We start from the raw sequence: 14821 nt of genomic DNA on the forward strand, positions 1-14821 counted from the left end.
ATTAGTGTGACTGCGCAGTGTAGAGGCCGTTCTCAATGTCGCTGCCTTGAGGAAGACAAGTTCAATTGTCGAAACGATGGCTCCAACGACATTCCCTGTTCAAAGACTTCTTCATCTCTTCAAACCTCCATCTTCCCCTGAGCTTCTCGTTTGCTTGTATCTCCAACAGCATTTATTTATATAGAAATACTTGCAACCCTCTACTAAGAGTCATTATAGGGAGATGCGGCACCTTATATCAGTTAGGTAGGTACATAAATAAACAACTTACATGAATCACTTAGACACACCCATATAGAAATATATAAAAGCTATGTTACGAAAAAAGACACATTTAATTTCCATAACAATAAGTAAAGTTCGGGTTAATCATTACGGTAAATTACATAAATGCTCATCAAGTAAGCTCACAAATTTATTAACATCATTAGTATTTACTACATCCTACACAGACACTCGTCGTGATGCGCTCCGCACATTTTTACCAACCACACTTTTTCTGAGACGGTGCCTAAGTATATATGTGTTATCATCTTTCGCATTCCGCGCTCAGCTGAATGCGACCGCACTGACAAAAACTGAATCCGTCATTTCGGCCTCACCGTAGTGCTAAATCATAGTGTGTGGAATCAATGTCATTTTCGGCTGATGTGGAGCTCACTTGACGGATATACCCACCGTCAATTGCACCTCGTAGCACGCTGTACGAACACCAGTGTCGCTTCCCTCCCGTTCTGTAGGCGCCCGGACACGACTCTCCAAGCCAGACTCCTTCGTGGCCGATGACGCTTCCACCGTAGCGTTGCAGCAAGCTCTCCACCGAAGACACGGCCAGAACCACTGGAGACAAGTCGAATGTTTTGAAAGAATGGTTAGCTGAAGAGACACTATAGGCCCCGTGCGACGGCAACAACGGTTACGCGTTCAAGGCCTTGGCAGAAGCGAAACATTTGTTAGAGAACTCTTTAGAGCCGACAATACGAAGTTTCTTGTCAGTGCCCTAATTTAGCCGTACGGGCAAGACGCTGCTCCAAAGATTGTTGCTTCAGCGTAAATGCCATGCGCTGCGCTTTGTGTTATACACAGAATCGTCTTCGAAAGATTCTGAATCTATAAAGTGGTGGGCCGGCCGGTATATGGTGGAAGCAAATTATGTCGGTTTAGAAAATGCGATGACAAGATCTTACCGCTTTATTGAAGTTATAGACCAGAACACAGAGAATTCCATGCGCATCGCCATATTTGCATCGCGCGTCGCGCCATCTATCGCACACGCGGCGAAACAACATGCGCGGGCTGCCACGCCAGCAGACGCTACACAGAGCAAACGTGAAACTCCCGAAACTCAGCCCGTCGGAGAGCGTGTTTCGCGTCTTTTCTAGCCTGGACATTTTCGCTGATTTTATTGGAACATCAAGAACATGTTGCTCATGCAAGCCCGCAATGTATACAGTACGTGCTGAGTGGGCTGCGGAAGCAACCTCGTCAGATACGTACGCTGTTACATTTGTAAAAAAAACGTTCTCGCTGTAATACGCGTGAATCCTAATTGCCGTGCAGCTCGCGAAAGAGTGAAACGATGTTTTGTTGCGCCATATTACAAGCCATATTACACCATATTTCAGCATTCATCGCGTAATAATTAGAGTACGCTTTACGGGTACAGCTTTGTGGAACGTAATTTTTGTTTCATGAGCGTTCTTACAATAATGCGTCTTGCTCACAAAAGCGTGCTATCAGAGAGTATAACCTGCAGTATCGTTCAGCGTTTTTTTTTGGAAGCTACCTGCGCGATTTTATTCTTGTAACGATGGTGCTTTACAAGCGAAACTGTGCTACTCTTAGTTAAGCCGGTTAGCTACGCCTGCGACGTAAAGGACACTGGCGCGAGTACTGTTTACTTACGTGCCAATACATGTATTATGTGGAGCTGGATGCCTCGTGTCCAAATAAATTTGGGGACGTCAAACACTGCATTGAAAGCACGAAATTCTGACCAGCTGTTGAGGAGCACCGTGCCATTTATTACCTTTTGAAGAGGAAATCTCGAAGGCGTGGATGCCATCAAATCACTAAAGCTTAATACTACGTTGAAAGTGGCAAAGCATGCTGATTGCTTGTGCTTGAAAGCACTACCTTGCACTAGACTTTCGTCAAAAGAAACGCTCAAAGGTATGAAGTGCACTCCCACACAAAGCTCGCGCCTGCCTTCAACCCAGCTGCGTGTCACGCAAATTAGGTTCGTAAAATGAAATAGGTGGGCATCACACTGCAGAATACACGCAGTTAGTGTACTTACTCGCGCATTTTCACTCGGCTCCTAGTTTTTTTGCTTGAATCACAGTTATCCACTCGCGGCGAAGCTGAGAACACCACACCGGCACTATTTCCGTGGCGCGTCGTAATCGTCGCAGACAACGCTAATATCCTCTTGTTGCGCAGCTTGTTTTGGCATCCAAAGACGACGCAGTAGTGCCCAGACGAGCTCTTACACGCTGAAGTGGCGTGAACGGGCACTTTTCCGCACTTTAAAGCCTCAGAACTGCAGCTTGCCCTGTTTACTTGGTGCAGTCCGCGCGCGTCTCGGCAGCCCGGTCAGCCCGGCGTTTGGGTGCGAGAGTATCCGCTCGGCTCGCCAGAAGCCTGGGTGCGAGACAGGCGTGCTCTGGTGTATACTCTTGATTAACACACATACCGGCCATCGAACAAGTGTAGATAGGCTCGCACCTGAGTAGAAGGTTGTGAGGTCAACATATTCGAGGAAAAGGTCTGACTGCATGAGTGTTGTAGCAAATGGCACGCACGAATGTTTTTAGATTTCTCGCGCGTGCAGTCATGGCTCGGGTCGCTCAGCCCGAAATGCGTGGTAATTCGTGGGAGCAATACATTCTTGCGCACGGTGCGCCAAAATAACATTTATTGTTTCCAGCGAGGCATTTCAGAATGTTGCTGATTGTTTATCGATGTATGTATGGATAATATTATGCATATGCACATGTGCAAAGGAGAAAAAAAAAATAGGGAGGGAGCAGGCTCACAACTGCTACCTCTCTGCACCTTAGGAAGCGAGGAATGGAAATAGCAGTTAAATGTATGAAGAAGAAGTCAAGAGGAAATAAATAATGAAATGATAAGAAACGCAACCGTGCCTAATGTAAGAACATTAATGAGTGTCTACACAAGCGGAAAGCCAAGTCAATTTTGTAAAGGAAAGTTAGAAGGCCACCATGGGCCCGGTCCGGTTGCGTCAAGAAACAGACCATTCGGAAACAAAAAATCGACGCAAATTGTACACCTTAGTCGAAGCAGACTACACTCCTGTTGTAGCGAAGTTCGCTGCCTGAAGAAGAGGGCAAACTTTAATATAAGGTGTTCAGGTGTCTCGAAGGAGACACAATACGCACACGACGAGCTATCCACACGTCCTTATCGGTATAAATAGTTCACCCCCCGAGAGAGTGCCAAGATTTACCTTCAGCAACAGTGCTCTAGCGCGAATACTGGCGTATAGGTGAAAGTGAATACAAACCACCGATGGTAGCGGACAACAAAGGATCTACAGGTGGAACTCGCGGGTCTTTCGCTGGCTCGTCCGCTTGCCAAATGTCAGTAAGGTTCCCCGACCTTTGGATCATGCCGACCACGATGCCCTGCAGAACTTTGCCCACAGCCACTGCGATCTTCGGTGATTCCCAGCTGACTTGCGCCACACCTTTCTCGATGGTGTAGACGCTGTCGTTGTTTCTGGTGATAGAAAAAAGATAGGTGGCGCCATATATTTTCTCCGATGGGACGGTGCAAAATATCGAGTGGAAAAAGTGCTATTTAGATATATTATTGCGATAGCAGTTATATGAACACTCGAGGCGGATTTCTGCCGTCGCCGTTATGTTGCGTGTAAAGTCCACATCGATAACAACACCCCGCGGGTCGTATTGTTGATGTGCGAGCGAGCGAAAGCTTGTTGAGTCTGCAGATGGACGCGGCTTAAGCAGAGAAGAAACGCGACGGCTGGCTCCGTCAGGCGAAGAAGCATGAAGGGGTGCCACTGGGGAGGCTGCGTCGCTCAGGCAGCGACTACGAGTTTTGATCAAAAGGACGTGGTCGTGCACGTGCGAACACGCGCGCTATCTCGACAGAGATCTGTAGACTGCTCCTAACAATGTTACGTGCTGTACCCTCACCGCTTACGTCGCGTTTAGGCTACAGACAGCACGAAGACCGATTTGATCTATGGAGGGACAGTATTCTCTTAAGCCAGCGTTTTGTAGAGTTACGCGAGATTGGATCCGAAAGGACTTAGCTGCTAGTTTTTTTATCCCTCATGCCTTGCGGCAAATTCTAGTAGAATAAATATGAAAAAATACAAAAACAAGAAGTACTGATAAGATTGCATGTAAGAATCCAGTTCTTCATTAGCCAGCATTGTTTCCTGCTAAGCACGCCACGTTCAAGTGTCTATAACAACGGCTAACTTGGTAGTCGGATATGAACTCGTGGGTCAAGTCTCTCGACTATTTATAGATGCCTCACCGCAAACGCCGAATAATCGTTGATTTTAACGTTCAGTCTCGAATGCAGTGCCACACTGCTCACATGAGCATGATCGGATTTTCAGAGTTAGGCTTCCACAGTTACTTAGCGCACAAGGGCTTATGGCGTACTACGTGGACAGCTTGTGGGTGCCGTAAAGCAGGATGCCGTAAAGCATCCGTAAAACACCATGGTCACATACGTAAAACCGTCAGGCAGAACTTGGTAGTAGATCGCTGTAGTGTACCAATTTTCTGTAGTGCTCCGAATGAGACGACATAGGTAAAAAAACACAAACTTCGTACAGGCATGGGATCTGATCGGGCAACTTTGTCAGCGAGATCGTTGCCAACAATGCGGCTAATCAAGTTAAGTATTTTTTTAACGTAAGAAAAACTACTGGAAGAGTTCTAAAAAAATACTTTAGCAGGATATTTCGCGATCTTTTTGAACAGTGACCGACTTTTTGTTTATTTGATTTCATTGATTTACTGAAAGGGCTCAATGAAAGGCATTGCCTGGAGGGAAGGGGTGGTGGATGTGATCGATATCCAGAAAAAAAAATAGCAGTAGCACTACTACAAACGCGACAAAGCAACACAATCAGCGTAATCAAGCCATTCATAGGACGAGAGGCGACAAAAGATGCACATATGTGATACCAGCGAGACAAGGCATATATTCAAGCATTAACAAAAAAAACGCCAGGCCTGCGCGGTAAGCGCAGCACAGTCACAGCGAAAGCTGGAAGAGCGGCTTTTCTAGAGCGCGTTATAAACTCTCCTGTGGCTACTAATACAGGTACATTAGCCACGTACCCACTACTCCACAAAGCGTAATTTTGGGAAGTTTGGAAGCACCCAGCGCGACATTATTCGTTGTTCTGCGAAGAAGCGAGGTACGATATGTAAGCGATTATGTGCAGTTTGTTGATGCGGCGGTTGATGACGATGAATAATTATGGTTGCGCCCTTTGTAATGGGTTGGAAGCTTTAAACGACCCACTAGTTACGTAATGCATATTGTGTGACGCTCGGTCGGTATTTAACTGTCCCACCACGCTTTATAACACACTTTAACCGGAGAAACGTAGAGCGAGAGAGAGAGAGAATTGACTTTATTGAGACCCTGAGGAAATGGATCATGGGAGCCTTATGGGCTTCCTTGGCAACCAACAGAAGTGCACTTGCGAGGAACCCACTACGCTATAAATCATTGTAATTTTTGAGAAGTAGGGCAGTAGGCACTGTGCCATTTTTCGTCATTTTACAGACAGCCGTGGTACCTGCTAAACGCATGTAAGGCATTATGCGTACTTCGTTGATGATGTGCGTGATGACGATGAAGAATTATGGCAGAGCTCTTTGTAATGGGTTGGAAGCATTCAACAACCTACTCGTTGCGCAATTCGCATTGTATGACGCCTGGTTACATAATTCGCGTTGTGCGACGCTTGGTGCTTATTTTACTCTTCTACCACGCTATATTGCATATGCTAATGTGGTTCCTTCCCGACATGAAGCCTGTATAGGACCTTTTTGCAAAGCAGTTTCAAGCACCGGCATGGCTCAGAGGTTGAATACTGGGCTCCCACGCAGAGGGCCCAGGTTCGAACCTCGTTCCATCCTGGAATTTTTTTCTTATTAAGTTTTTTTTCATATTTCGAGCGATACTGGTTACGGACACCGGCGGCGGCGGCGGCAGCGGCGGCGGCGGCGGCGGCGGCGGCGGACAACTACGGCACCAAAAACGGCCGGTGAAATGATCTCATAACAGCTTTCGCTGTAATAAATTACGACACTTCTTGCGTGCTACGGCCTTGCTACAATGCAGCAGGGAAAATTACCGATCGAAACTTGTCACGCTATAGTAGTGGTTCCTCGTTAGTTTGCGGCCTATTTGAGATAAAATAGCTCAAATAAAAGAAAACGGGCGTGCGTCGCGTCGTACACGTGTTGTGTCTTTTCGAAGTTCACATTTTATTCGAGCTGGTGTATACATCTTGCGATATATCAGGCTTTTCTCGCGGTCACGTATGCCCACCTGTTCTCGTGGAACGAGTGGTGGAGCATGAGGAACAGCGCACACATCTCCCGCTCAGTGAGAATGCTCTTGTTGAACGTCATCGGTTGCTCTTCCAAGCCCCGAGGCCACGGGCTCAGCCAAGACTCCAAGGTCATCTGCTCGCTCAGGTCCCGGCCAATCTTGTTGCCGTCGGTGAAGTCGTAGTCACTCACTGTGAACCTGCCGCGCAAAATCGTTAACCGGGATTTTGCAAACGCACGATAAATATTTAAATCATAAACGCTACACGAAGTCTGAAGCAAAGTACCTTCTTTTATAAGAAAGCAAGACCAGAAGTGTGATTCTATTTGCGGGTGCAATGACGCCGTTGCTTTCCATTTAAGCTTGATGAGACAAGGCCAGCGAGTTTGCTTAATCAGCTTGGCAAACATGTATAAAGTTTATGGGCACGATGCAAAAAGACAAGGGAGAAATAATTAATTGAACATGGTTCAGACAGTCTGCTTTTAATATAGCAGTCGAAGCTACGTCCAAATCCGGCGATGCGCGACTATTAATGGGGATGATAATGCGCATAAGATTACTAACGTTTCAGGGAGAGCGACTGATTATAGCGACTATAGCTTCACATTGTGTGAGCCCAAACATCTGCACCATTTCGCTGGTGAAATGGTGAATGGTGAAATGAACACGAAAACAAGGAAAACACAACGAGCAACTTGAACTGCACGAATGATATACGGTATAAGTACAAAATGCACTGTAAATGGAATGAGTTTTTCTGGTCTCTACAGCCAAATCCCGCTCCGGGCATCTAACGCAGCAGAGTGTGAGATAAATGCGTTCTTGTTAAGCAATGCCTTGCTTAAGAGTGTTCAGGAGTACGCGTCGTTGCGGTTTACCTTAGGCTATAGTTTAAATGTTTGATTCTTGAAATGAAGGCATGGAAATGCACGAAAAATATGTCCTTATGCGTATATGAGCTCGGATACTTCTCTTAGCACCTTTGCGCGCAACAATGAAGCTCAAGCGATTGTTACCACAAGTGATTGTTGTATGCGCGAATGATGTGTTCTATGACGAGGTCGCGCAGATTCATGTTGGGTTCTTAAGCAAATATATTTTCAAAAATAAACCAGTTGTTAGATTGCGCTTGTCCGTGTGGACTCTTTTCTTTCGTCTTTGTTTGTCGCGCGAAAAGGTGCTAAAAATGAATTTGTTCCAACTAGGCCACTAGGCCGGCTAGCAGTTTTGCTCGAATACTTACCAGTTGAGCAGTAGGGCGGCGATGTCGAAAAGGTTCCTTTCTGGATACGCCGCCTCAATCTTCCTGACAATCTCGACAAAGAAGCCCAGGCTCAGCGCTAAGTAGTGGCCCGTTTCTGAACGAGCAGTGCCGTTCAACTGAGTGTACTTCGAGCACTTCACACTGAGCCCTCTCTGCAACGACTGCGGTGTGTCAGGAGCAGGCAAAGGAACGTTGACGCGTTCTTCTATTCCGGAAAAGAATTTGTCCTGGCCAGAGTCGAAATCGACTGCGAGAAAAATAATAAAGAAGAGAGAAAGCCGGAACGATATTTATTAACTAAGTTGGAAAAGACTAACATTACTTTTCCTACAACTCGGCCCTAGAACGAACACAATGAAGACGTTTTCTGTGCACGAGACCAACATTAAAAAGATGGTTGAGCGACAGCTTGCAATTGAGCAGCACAAATATTGAACCAATTTTTCTTCTAGGCACTGCGCTTAATTTTGGTGAACTCTTCACACCTAGAATGAAGCCTTCAGCCAACGCGTTCCGAAGGATGACGAAACTATACTTACTGGCGTAAGTGATGAGAATTTTTGTTTGGTCAGGAAGCTGGCAACCAGGGTCTATAAAGAAAAAAACAGAAAAACAACGCGCCCACGTCATCGACCACACTCGCACTTCACACCGGCGAGGCATGTGCTCACGTACGTTGTTGAAACCTCCGTCCAAGAGAGAGCAACTTTTTCTATCATGTAAAACTAAACATAGCAACGCTGGGCGTTGCCATGTTTAGTTTTACACACACACACACACACACACACACACACACACACACACACACACACACACACACACACACACACACACACACACACACACACACACACACACACACACACACACACACACACACACACACACACACACACACACACACACACACACACACACACACACACACACACACACACACACATATATATATATTTATATTTATAATGATTGATCCGCCGTAATTATCCTCTGTGTGGAGTTAAGGCTAACCGTTTCATGGAAAATTGCGTCGCAAGAAAGTGAGAACATCAATGCCACTGATTCATCCGCGAAGCTTCTCGCACAGGATGACAAAGTGGTAGAGGATTGAGCAAGGGCCATTTGGCGAAACAACAAGAGGCATCGCTATAGATGCCAATCGCTTTAGCCGGAATGTAATTAAGTGCTCGAGGCGCGATCGGGTACTCGCAGATGCTATTGCCGATAGAAGTGAATCGATATGCGGTCATGCCGTTTCCGTAAGCAATATTGGAATAAGGCGCCAAAGGATGTAGTATATATAGCAGCTTACCCGTGCATTCCAAGAACGGATCGCCTGCTTTTCTTGGTAGCGCCGTAACGGAAAACTGGAGTGAGTGACAGCTTGAAGATTCCTCGCTAGCACATACTTTCTTCACGCTGTATCGAATGGCTTTCACTGCAACACAAGACAGGATGAGGAGGATAGTCGAAACGCGCATGTACGCACACAGGCACAAGCAGCTTGTTAAAAATTCTAAAACACAGCAGAGTAAAAGATGGAGCTTGTTCATTACGCTCTGGTGCATGTTACCGATACCAAATCCAGCAGTAACTTTATGCAGCAGTATTTTATGCGAGTCTCAACATATATTCGCCATGCTGGTGCTATCCTATTAGCTGGAGGAGTCCATTTTTTTAACGCGATAGCGTTAAAGAGCTCGTTTCGCGAAAATTCCGTTGTCGGTGGCGATGGCAGCGGCGTCGTCTTTGGTAGTGAGTGAAAAATCAGCGTTGTCCGTGCAAAAAATTCGAGGTAGATGGAAATAAAGAAATAATGAAAATCTTCGGTTTGAGTGGGGCAGGGGATTCCGACCTGCGACCCTTCGCTCCATGGCGCGATGCGTTTAGCCGCTCGGCATCACGCATGCATCCTCTAGCATACTAACGGCGAGCTATTTATATACACAATTTAGCGTTAATGGTACGCACATCTCGCAGGTTACTTAGCGGCTTGATTATCACGCGCGAGATGGCACAAAGGGCCCACGGTTTTCGTCGCGGAATTTCTTTGATTTCATGGATCACCAACTATTCCAAAATGCTGCTCTCGTTAAGTCTAGTTCAACGGGCCCTTTTCTAAATGTTCTTCGTGACCCCTGTGCCACTATTTCCCTTATTGCCGAAATTGTCTGCAAAGCACGGACGCTCTCCTTTTGTTTACGCAAGAAGATCATCGCACCGGACTTGGTTGCCCTTTTCGGAGGCTTTCTTCCTTCGGCTTTGTAGGATTCTGCGCTCTGAGTGGAACCACCAGGCAAGGCTCTACAGGCAGTACCTTTCGGTACAGATTCAAAGCAGCGCTGGTCCTCCCACAGCGCGCCGTGTGCTTCAGGAGTACCTTCGTCTAGCGGATTGCACAACAGAGCACCAGTGGCAGTTGCAGTTACGTACGCTCCGGGATTTGCAGGCGTCGAAGCCATCGGCCCCACGGAACCCTGTTCATGTCCCGGATTCTGTTGTGTTGGCTGCGGAGGTTCGAGACGTTCTGTCTCTCGGGCCAAAATTTGCTGTCGAAATCAGAAGACCCCCCAGAGAACTTCTTCCCTACGTCCGAGACGTCTCAAGGCTCGCCGCGGATGACGAAGTAGGCCGCATCGTTTCGGAAGGTGTCTATGTACTGCAAAGGTGCAAGCAACCCAAGCCCGAGTTTTCGGTGAACCGTGTGGCTTCTGTTCTCGCTGACAATTTGTTGTGTGTTGTTTCTGCAGACAAAGAAGGTGGTTTTGCTGTATTTCCTTTAGGAAAGTTTAACGCCAAGGCTTTGGAAGCTATCAATGCTACTTTTAAGTGTCATGACGATATGTCGATGGCCAAGGTCAAAACGAAAGCAAAGCGCCTTTGCAAACGGCCTAATCTAGCATAACTGACCAATGCCATTGAAAACAGCAAGCGCGATCCCCTTAAAGTCTTCTTCAGTGCAAAACGCACAAACCTGATGTTCCTTTGCGGGTGATAGTGTCAGAGAATGATTCTTGGCAAAAGCCTTTGGCCGTGTATCTGCAAGATAAGCTGGGTCTTTTAGCGGTCAATGACCCTTTTCTTGTTAAGAGCTCTGACAAGGTGATCGACTTCTTGAAGTCTAATTCATACCGCTGCTTCCCGGCCTTCTCCATTGACATTAAGGACTTATATTATTCTTTACCCCATGAGAGCCTAATGTCCTGTATTGAACATTTTATTGATGAGTACGGCGCTATCTCCTGTCCGCGCTCATGTTACGGAGCGCCGCTAAACGACGCCGCTAAACGAACAAACAGAAGATGAGCGCGAACTATCAAGTGTCACAGCTCGACACTTGAAGCACGCTAGTTTCCTTCGCTGCTTCGGCCGCCTTTGTAACAGGAGCGCTGTTCAAACTGAGAGTATCCATTGGCGAGCCTCACTTCGTATAGCATTAGTTTCTTGCTATCGCATTCATTGCTTCGCCCTTGCGGCGAAACTGATTTTTTTAAAATTGTAAGTATGGTTGAATGCCGCTGTTAGATGGCGGAAAAGTGTTTAATGTCTGTGCTTATAACACTTTCACACGGTTCTACTGTATGCAAAAGCATGGCTTTCCCCCCTTACACGGGATGATGGGGGAGGGGCGGGGTACACATACGGCGTCGCCGGAGGCGACGCCGTATGTGTATCCTGCGCCTTCCATGGGCGCAGAAAAAAAAATCCATGGGAGGCGCAGGCTATGGGAGGCGCAGAAAAAAAATCCTCCCGCCATGGTGGTCTAGTGGTTATGGTGCTCGACTGCTGACCCGAAGGTCGCGGGATCGAATCCCAGCCGCGGCGGCTGCATTTTTGATGGAGGCGGAAATGCTAGAGGTCCATGTACCCAGATTTAGGTGCATGTTACAGAACTCCAGGTGGTAGAAATTTTCTGAGCCCTGCACTACGGCGTCTCTCACAATTATGTCGTGGTTTTGGGAAGTAAAACTCCAATTATTAATACTCTTATTATTAACAGATAAACCCATCATTGCTGTGGTCAGAGTTTGAAATTGTGTTTACGAATGCTTGACTCCGAAAGTGTACTTACTTGTCTAGAGCAAAGTGCATTTGGCAATCGGGGCTGCTAGGTATGAAACATGAGGAAGGGGGGAGGGGTGAAGAAGCTGGGGACGAGCAAACTCACGCACCCGGTAAAGGAGGCCTCTGCTTTTATATACATAAGTGCTTAAACTGATACCTATGTAAAGCGCATGACAACAACTCGAAGGTCGTCGTGCGCACCTCACCTTTGCTTCCCGTCTCCTGGCACAGCTCGCTGTACGTTGCCACTTTGGTGCCGTTCGAATCAAAGCGGTCGAGGCAGACTTTAATCAGCAGGTGGAATGACTCGAACTGAGGAATAAAATTAGAGAGTAAGCTTTCGCGAGCCGTCCATGTATAGGCGTGCACGAAGTAGTAAACGTATAACATTTCACTACTGTTTTTATCGCTTGAGCTAACCAAATGATATTCCAAGTAATTTGTTTCTTTCTTGGAACGTCTCTTGGTATTGTTTTGATAATTGGAGCTCCCACACACTGTATTGATTTTTGAACTGATTTCTTTTGCTATGCGACAGCATAAGTATAATAGGCGAGTTTACTGAAACGCTGTATTGAGAAACTGTCGAGAGTGAACACTTAAAAAAAAGCAGACTCTAGTGTGCAAATTCTTCTTGTGAACAAGGCTCTCGTGTGGGATCCAGAACATCGTTTATATTTTGCTAACTTTTTTATTTGTTGGTCGGAATACTTTTTTTATTCAAGCCAGGATACGATCGAGACGCCGTGATGTTCACTGCTGAGAAAATGAGCGTGCAATGCTGAGGCACGACGCCCTTTTCTTAACGTGTTTCACAAAGAAATTTGAGCCTACTGCTGATAAATACCTCACGAAACATTAAACTAAGGTTCTATTTGAGGTACGCCTTCTTACCAGGCTCAAAAAGTACGAGTTGTGTTCGAGTTGGTAGTCGTGGTGGCTTCAGCAAACTTATTTTTATTCATACGCGCAATAAATGTTACGCACATGTGAATTTGTGTGCGTTAGATTTGTGTCATTTTGCTTTCTACTGCATTTGCCTCCACAAGCGTACTTGCTCAATAGTTTAGGTGGCTTCACAAACGACAGCAGAACTTCACTCGTTAATGTAACACTTTGCTATCACCACAACTTCGCTACCCACCAACAGTATATATGTGAAGCTCAGAGCTATAACCTCCCGTCGAAGCGATTAAAAAGATAAGAACTTTGAACAGTGCTTTTTGAATTGCTCAAATTCACTTGTCGAAAAGAAATACATGCTAGGTAGTTCAGCCTATGCTGCTTTGAACGAAACGGGGAAAAAATATGCAAGAAAAACACACACACACACGCACACACCCTGGTAAAGATATCGCAGTATGACAACGAAAAAAAAAACTGAAAGAAGCCGCTCGACGTATTATACTGATATGATTGGGCACCACTTAAAAAAACGGCGAAAAATAAAGACATAATTCTTACTGTCACGTTCACTACCCGAGGAACGTCGGCAAACTGTCCTGGATACACGGCCCAGTGCCGAACTGTTAGCGGCGCTTGAAAGTCCTCGACGGTGTCTGAGGCATGCCGAACCGATGACCGCTGACATTCGTGACACAAGATGGCCATTGGAGCTGCAAGAAAATCAAGGGAATGTGACAAAACCGGTTGGCAAAGTTCAAAGTAATCGGCGTGCTGGCGAGTTCAGAGATTTTTACAAGCGAATGGAGTACAGGTGGGAACCGACTGATGGAAACACTATGTAATGTACAGCTTGCCTAAACAGTATTAAGGCCCTGTCTGAGACGTGTATTTATTCCTATCCAGAATACCTTTACAGCACAGGAACAACTACAGACAGAGTTACATGATGAACGTGAACATGCTTCATATTGATGGTAAAAAAGTAGACACAATATAGGCTTACGGCTCATTGAGCGAAGGGAACCGACACCCATAACATGTCAACGCTGTAGGAAGCCCATAAACATTTGTATCCTTCTGTCCTCGCGGACAAGAAAAATGTATATGGAAGGGCACATAAATGTTAACCGTTTGAAATGGGCGGGCTAATTATCGCACATTGTTAATCACATATCTTCAGCATGCTAACAAATAATTTTTAAAAAATTTTGAATTAGAACGGTTGGACGAAACTTCACACAAATGGTCAGCAATAATCATTCGGTTTTGAATCTTACATTGTGTGTTGAAGCGCTTACATTGAAAACTTCAATCTTACGAATAAGCTCTTGAGATTTATTAAAACTCGGTAATCGGTTCGTTTTATTTTCACTATCAATCTTTATAATGCAACATAGAAGGTGAAACGTCCCATTATTGAAAGTACAATACATTCATTTTATTCCATGTCGCAGGGAAGGTAGAACCAATGTTCACATCAGCTACCAGCGCATTCCCTTGCGTACCCATTATGATGCAAATCAGTTCTGCGGAATCCCGCAAGGTTGACCTCGTGGCTTCGTGCTACAAACGGGTGGTTGTCTATTTTCCCTTTCTTAACCCATTATGATGCTGAAGTATGCGTCGTTTCTTTAAAAATCGTGGAGGTGGTCGCTTAGTTGCACATTTCAAGCGTCAAAAATAAAAAAAAAGGCTTTGTGCATTGCTGGCATGCATTAGGGCAACAATTTTAAGAAATTGAATATTTGATTTGATTGTTCATATTACTTTGACCATGCACATGATTTGTCTTACATATAGTATGTGTACACGACAGGCCCAATGTTTTCAGCGTATTGAGAACCTTCTGTTTAATCTCATTGTACGCGCACCTCGGCAAACCTCTTCAGTGAGTTCGCGTGCAATCCGCCTGAGCAGGACGTCGTCCATGGAGTTGGGAATGACCACGACGGAGTCGCGGGGCCCGTGCTTGAAAGCGCGCAAGATGTCCGTCCTTGGCCCCAC

General features: G+C 45.9%; 1 protein-coding gene across 1 annotated transcript; it reads right to left on the reverse strand.

The window, feature by feature from the left end:
• Nucleotide 1: 1 nt before the first annotated feature.
• Nucleotides 2–14821, reverse strand: LOC125757858 (uncharacterized). The gene is made up of 10 exons (XM_049414079.1): nt 14689–14821; nt 13376–13527; nt 12118–12223; nt 9159–9284; nt 8386–8436; nt 7826–8093; nt 6577–6777; nt 3530–3744; nt 679–840; nt 2–45 (listed from the first exon to the last, which is right to left on the reverse strand). Exons 1-10 carry the CDS (start codon nt 14744–14746, stop codon nt 2–4), a joined length of 1383 nt encoding a protein of 460 aa, XP_049270036.1. The 5' UTR covers nt 14747–14821.

Source organism: Rhipicephalus sanguineus, chromosome 3 (genome assembly GCF_013339695.2).
Source record: "Rhipicephalus sanguineus isolate Rsan-2018 chromosome 3, BIME_Rsan_1.4, whole genome shotgun sequence".
NCBI lineage: Eukaryota > Metazoa > Arthropoda > Arachnida > Ixodida > Ixodidae > Rhipicephalus > Rhipicephalus sanguineus.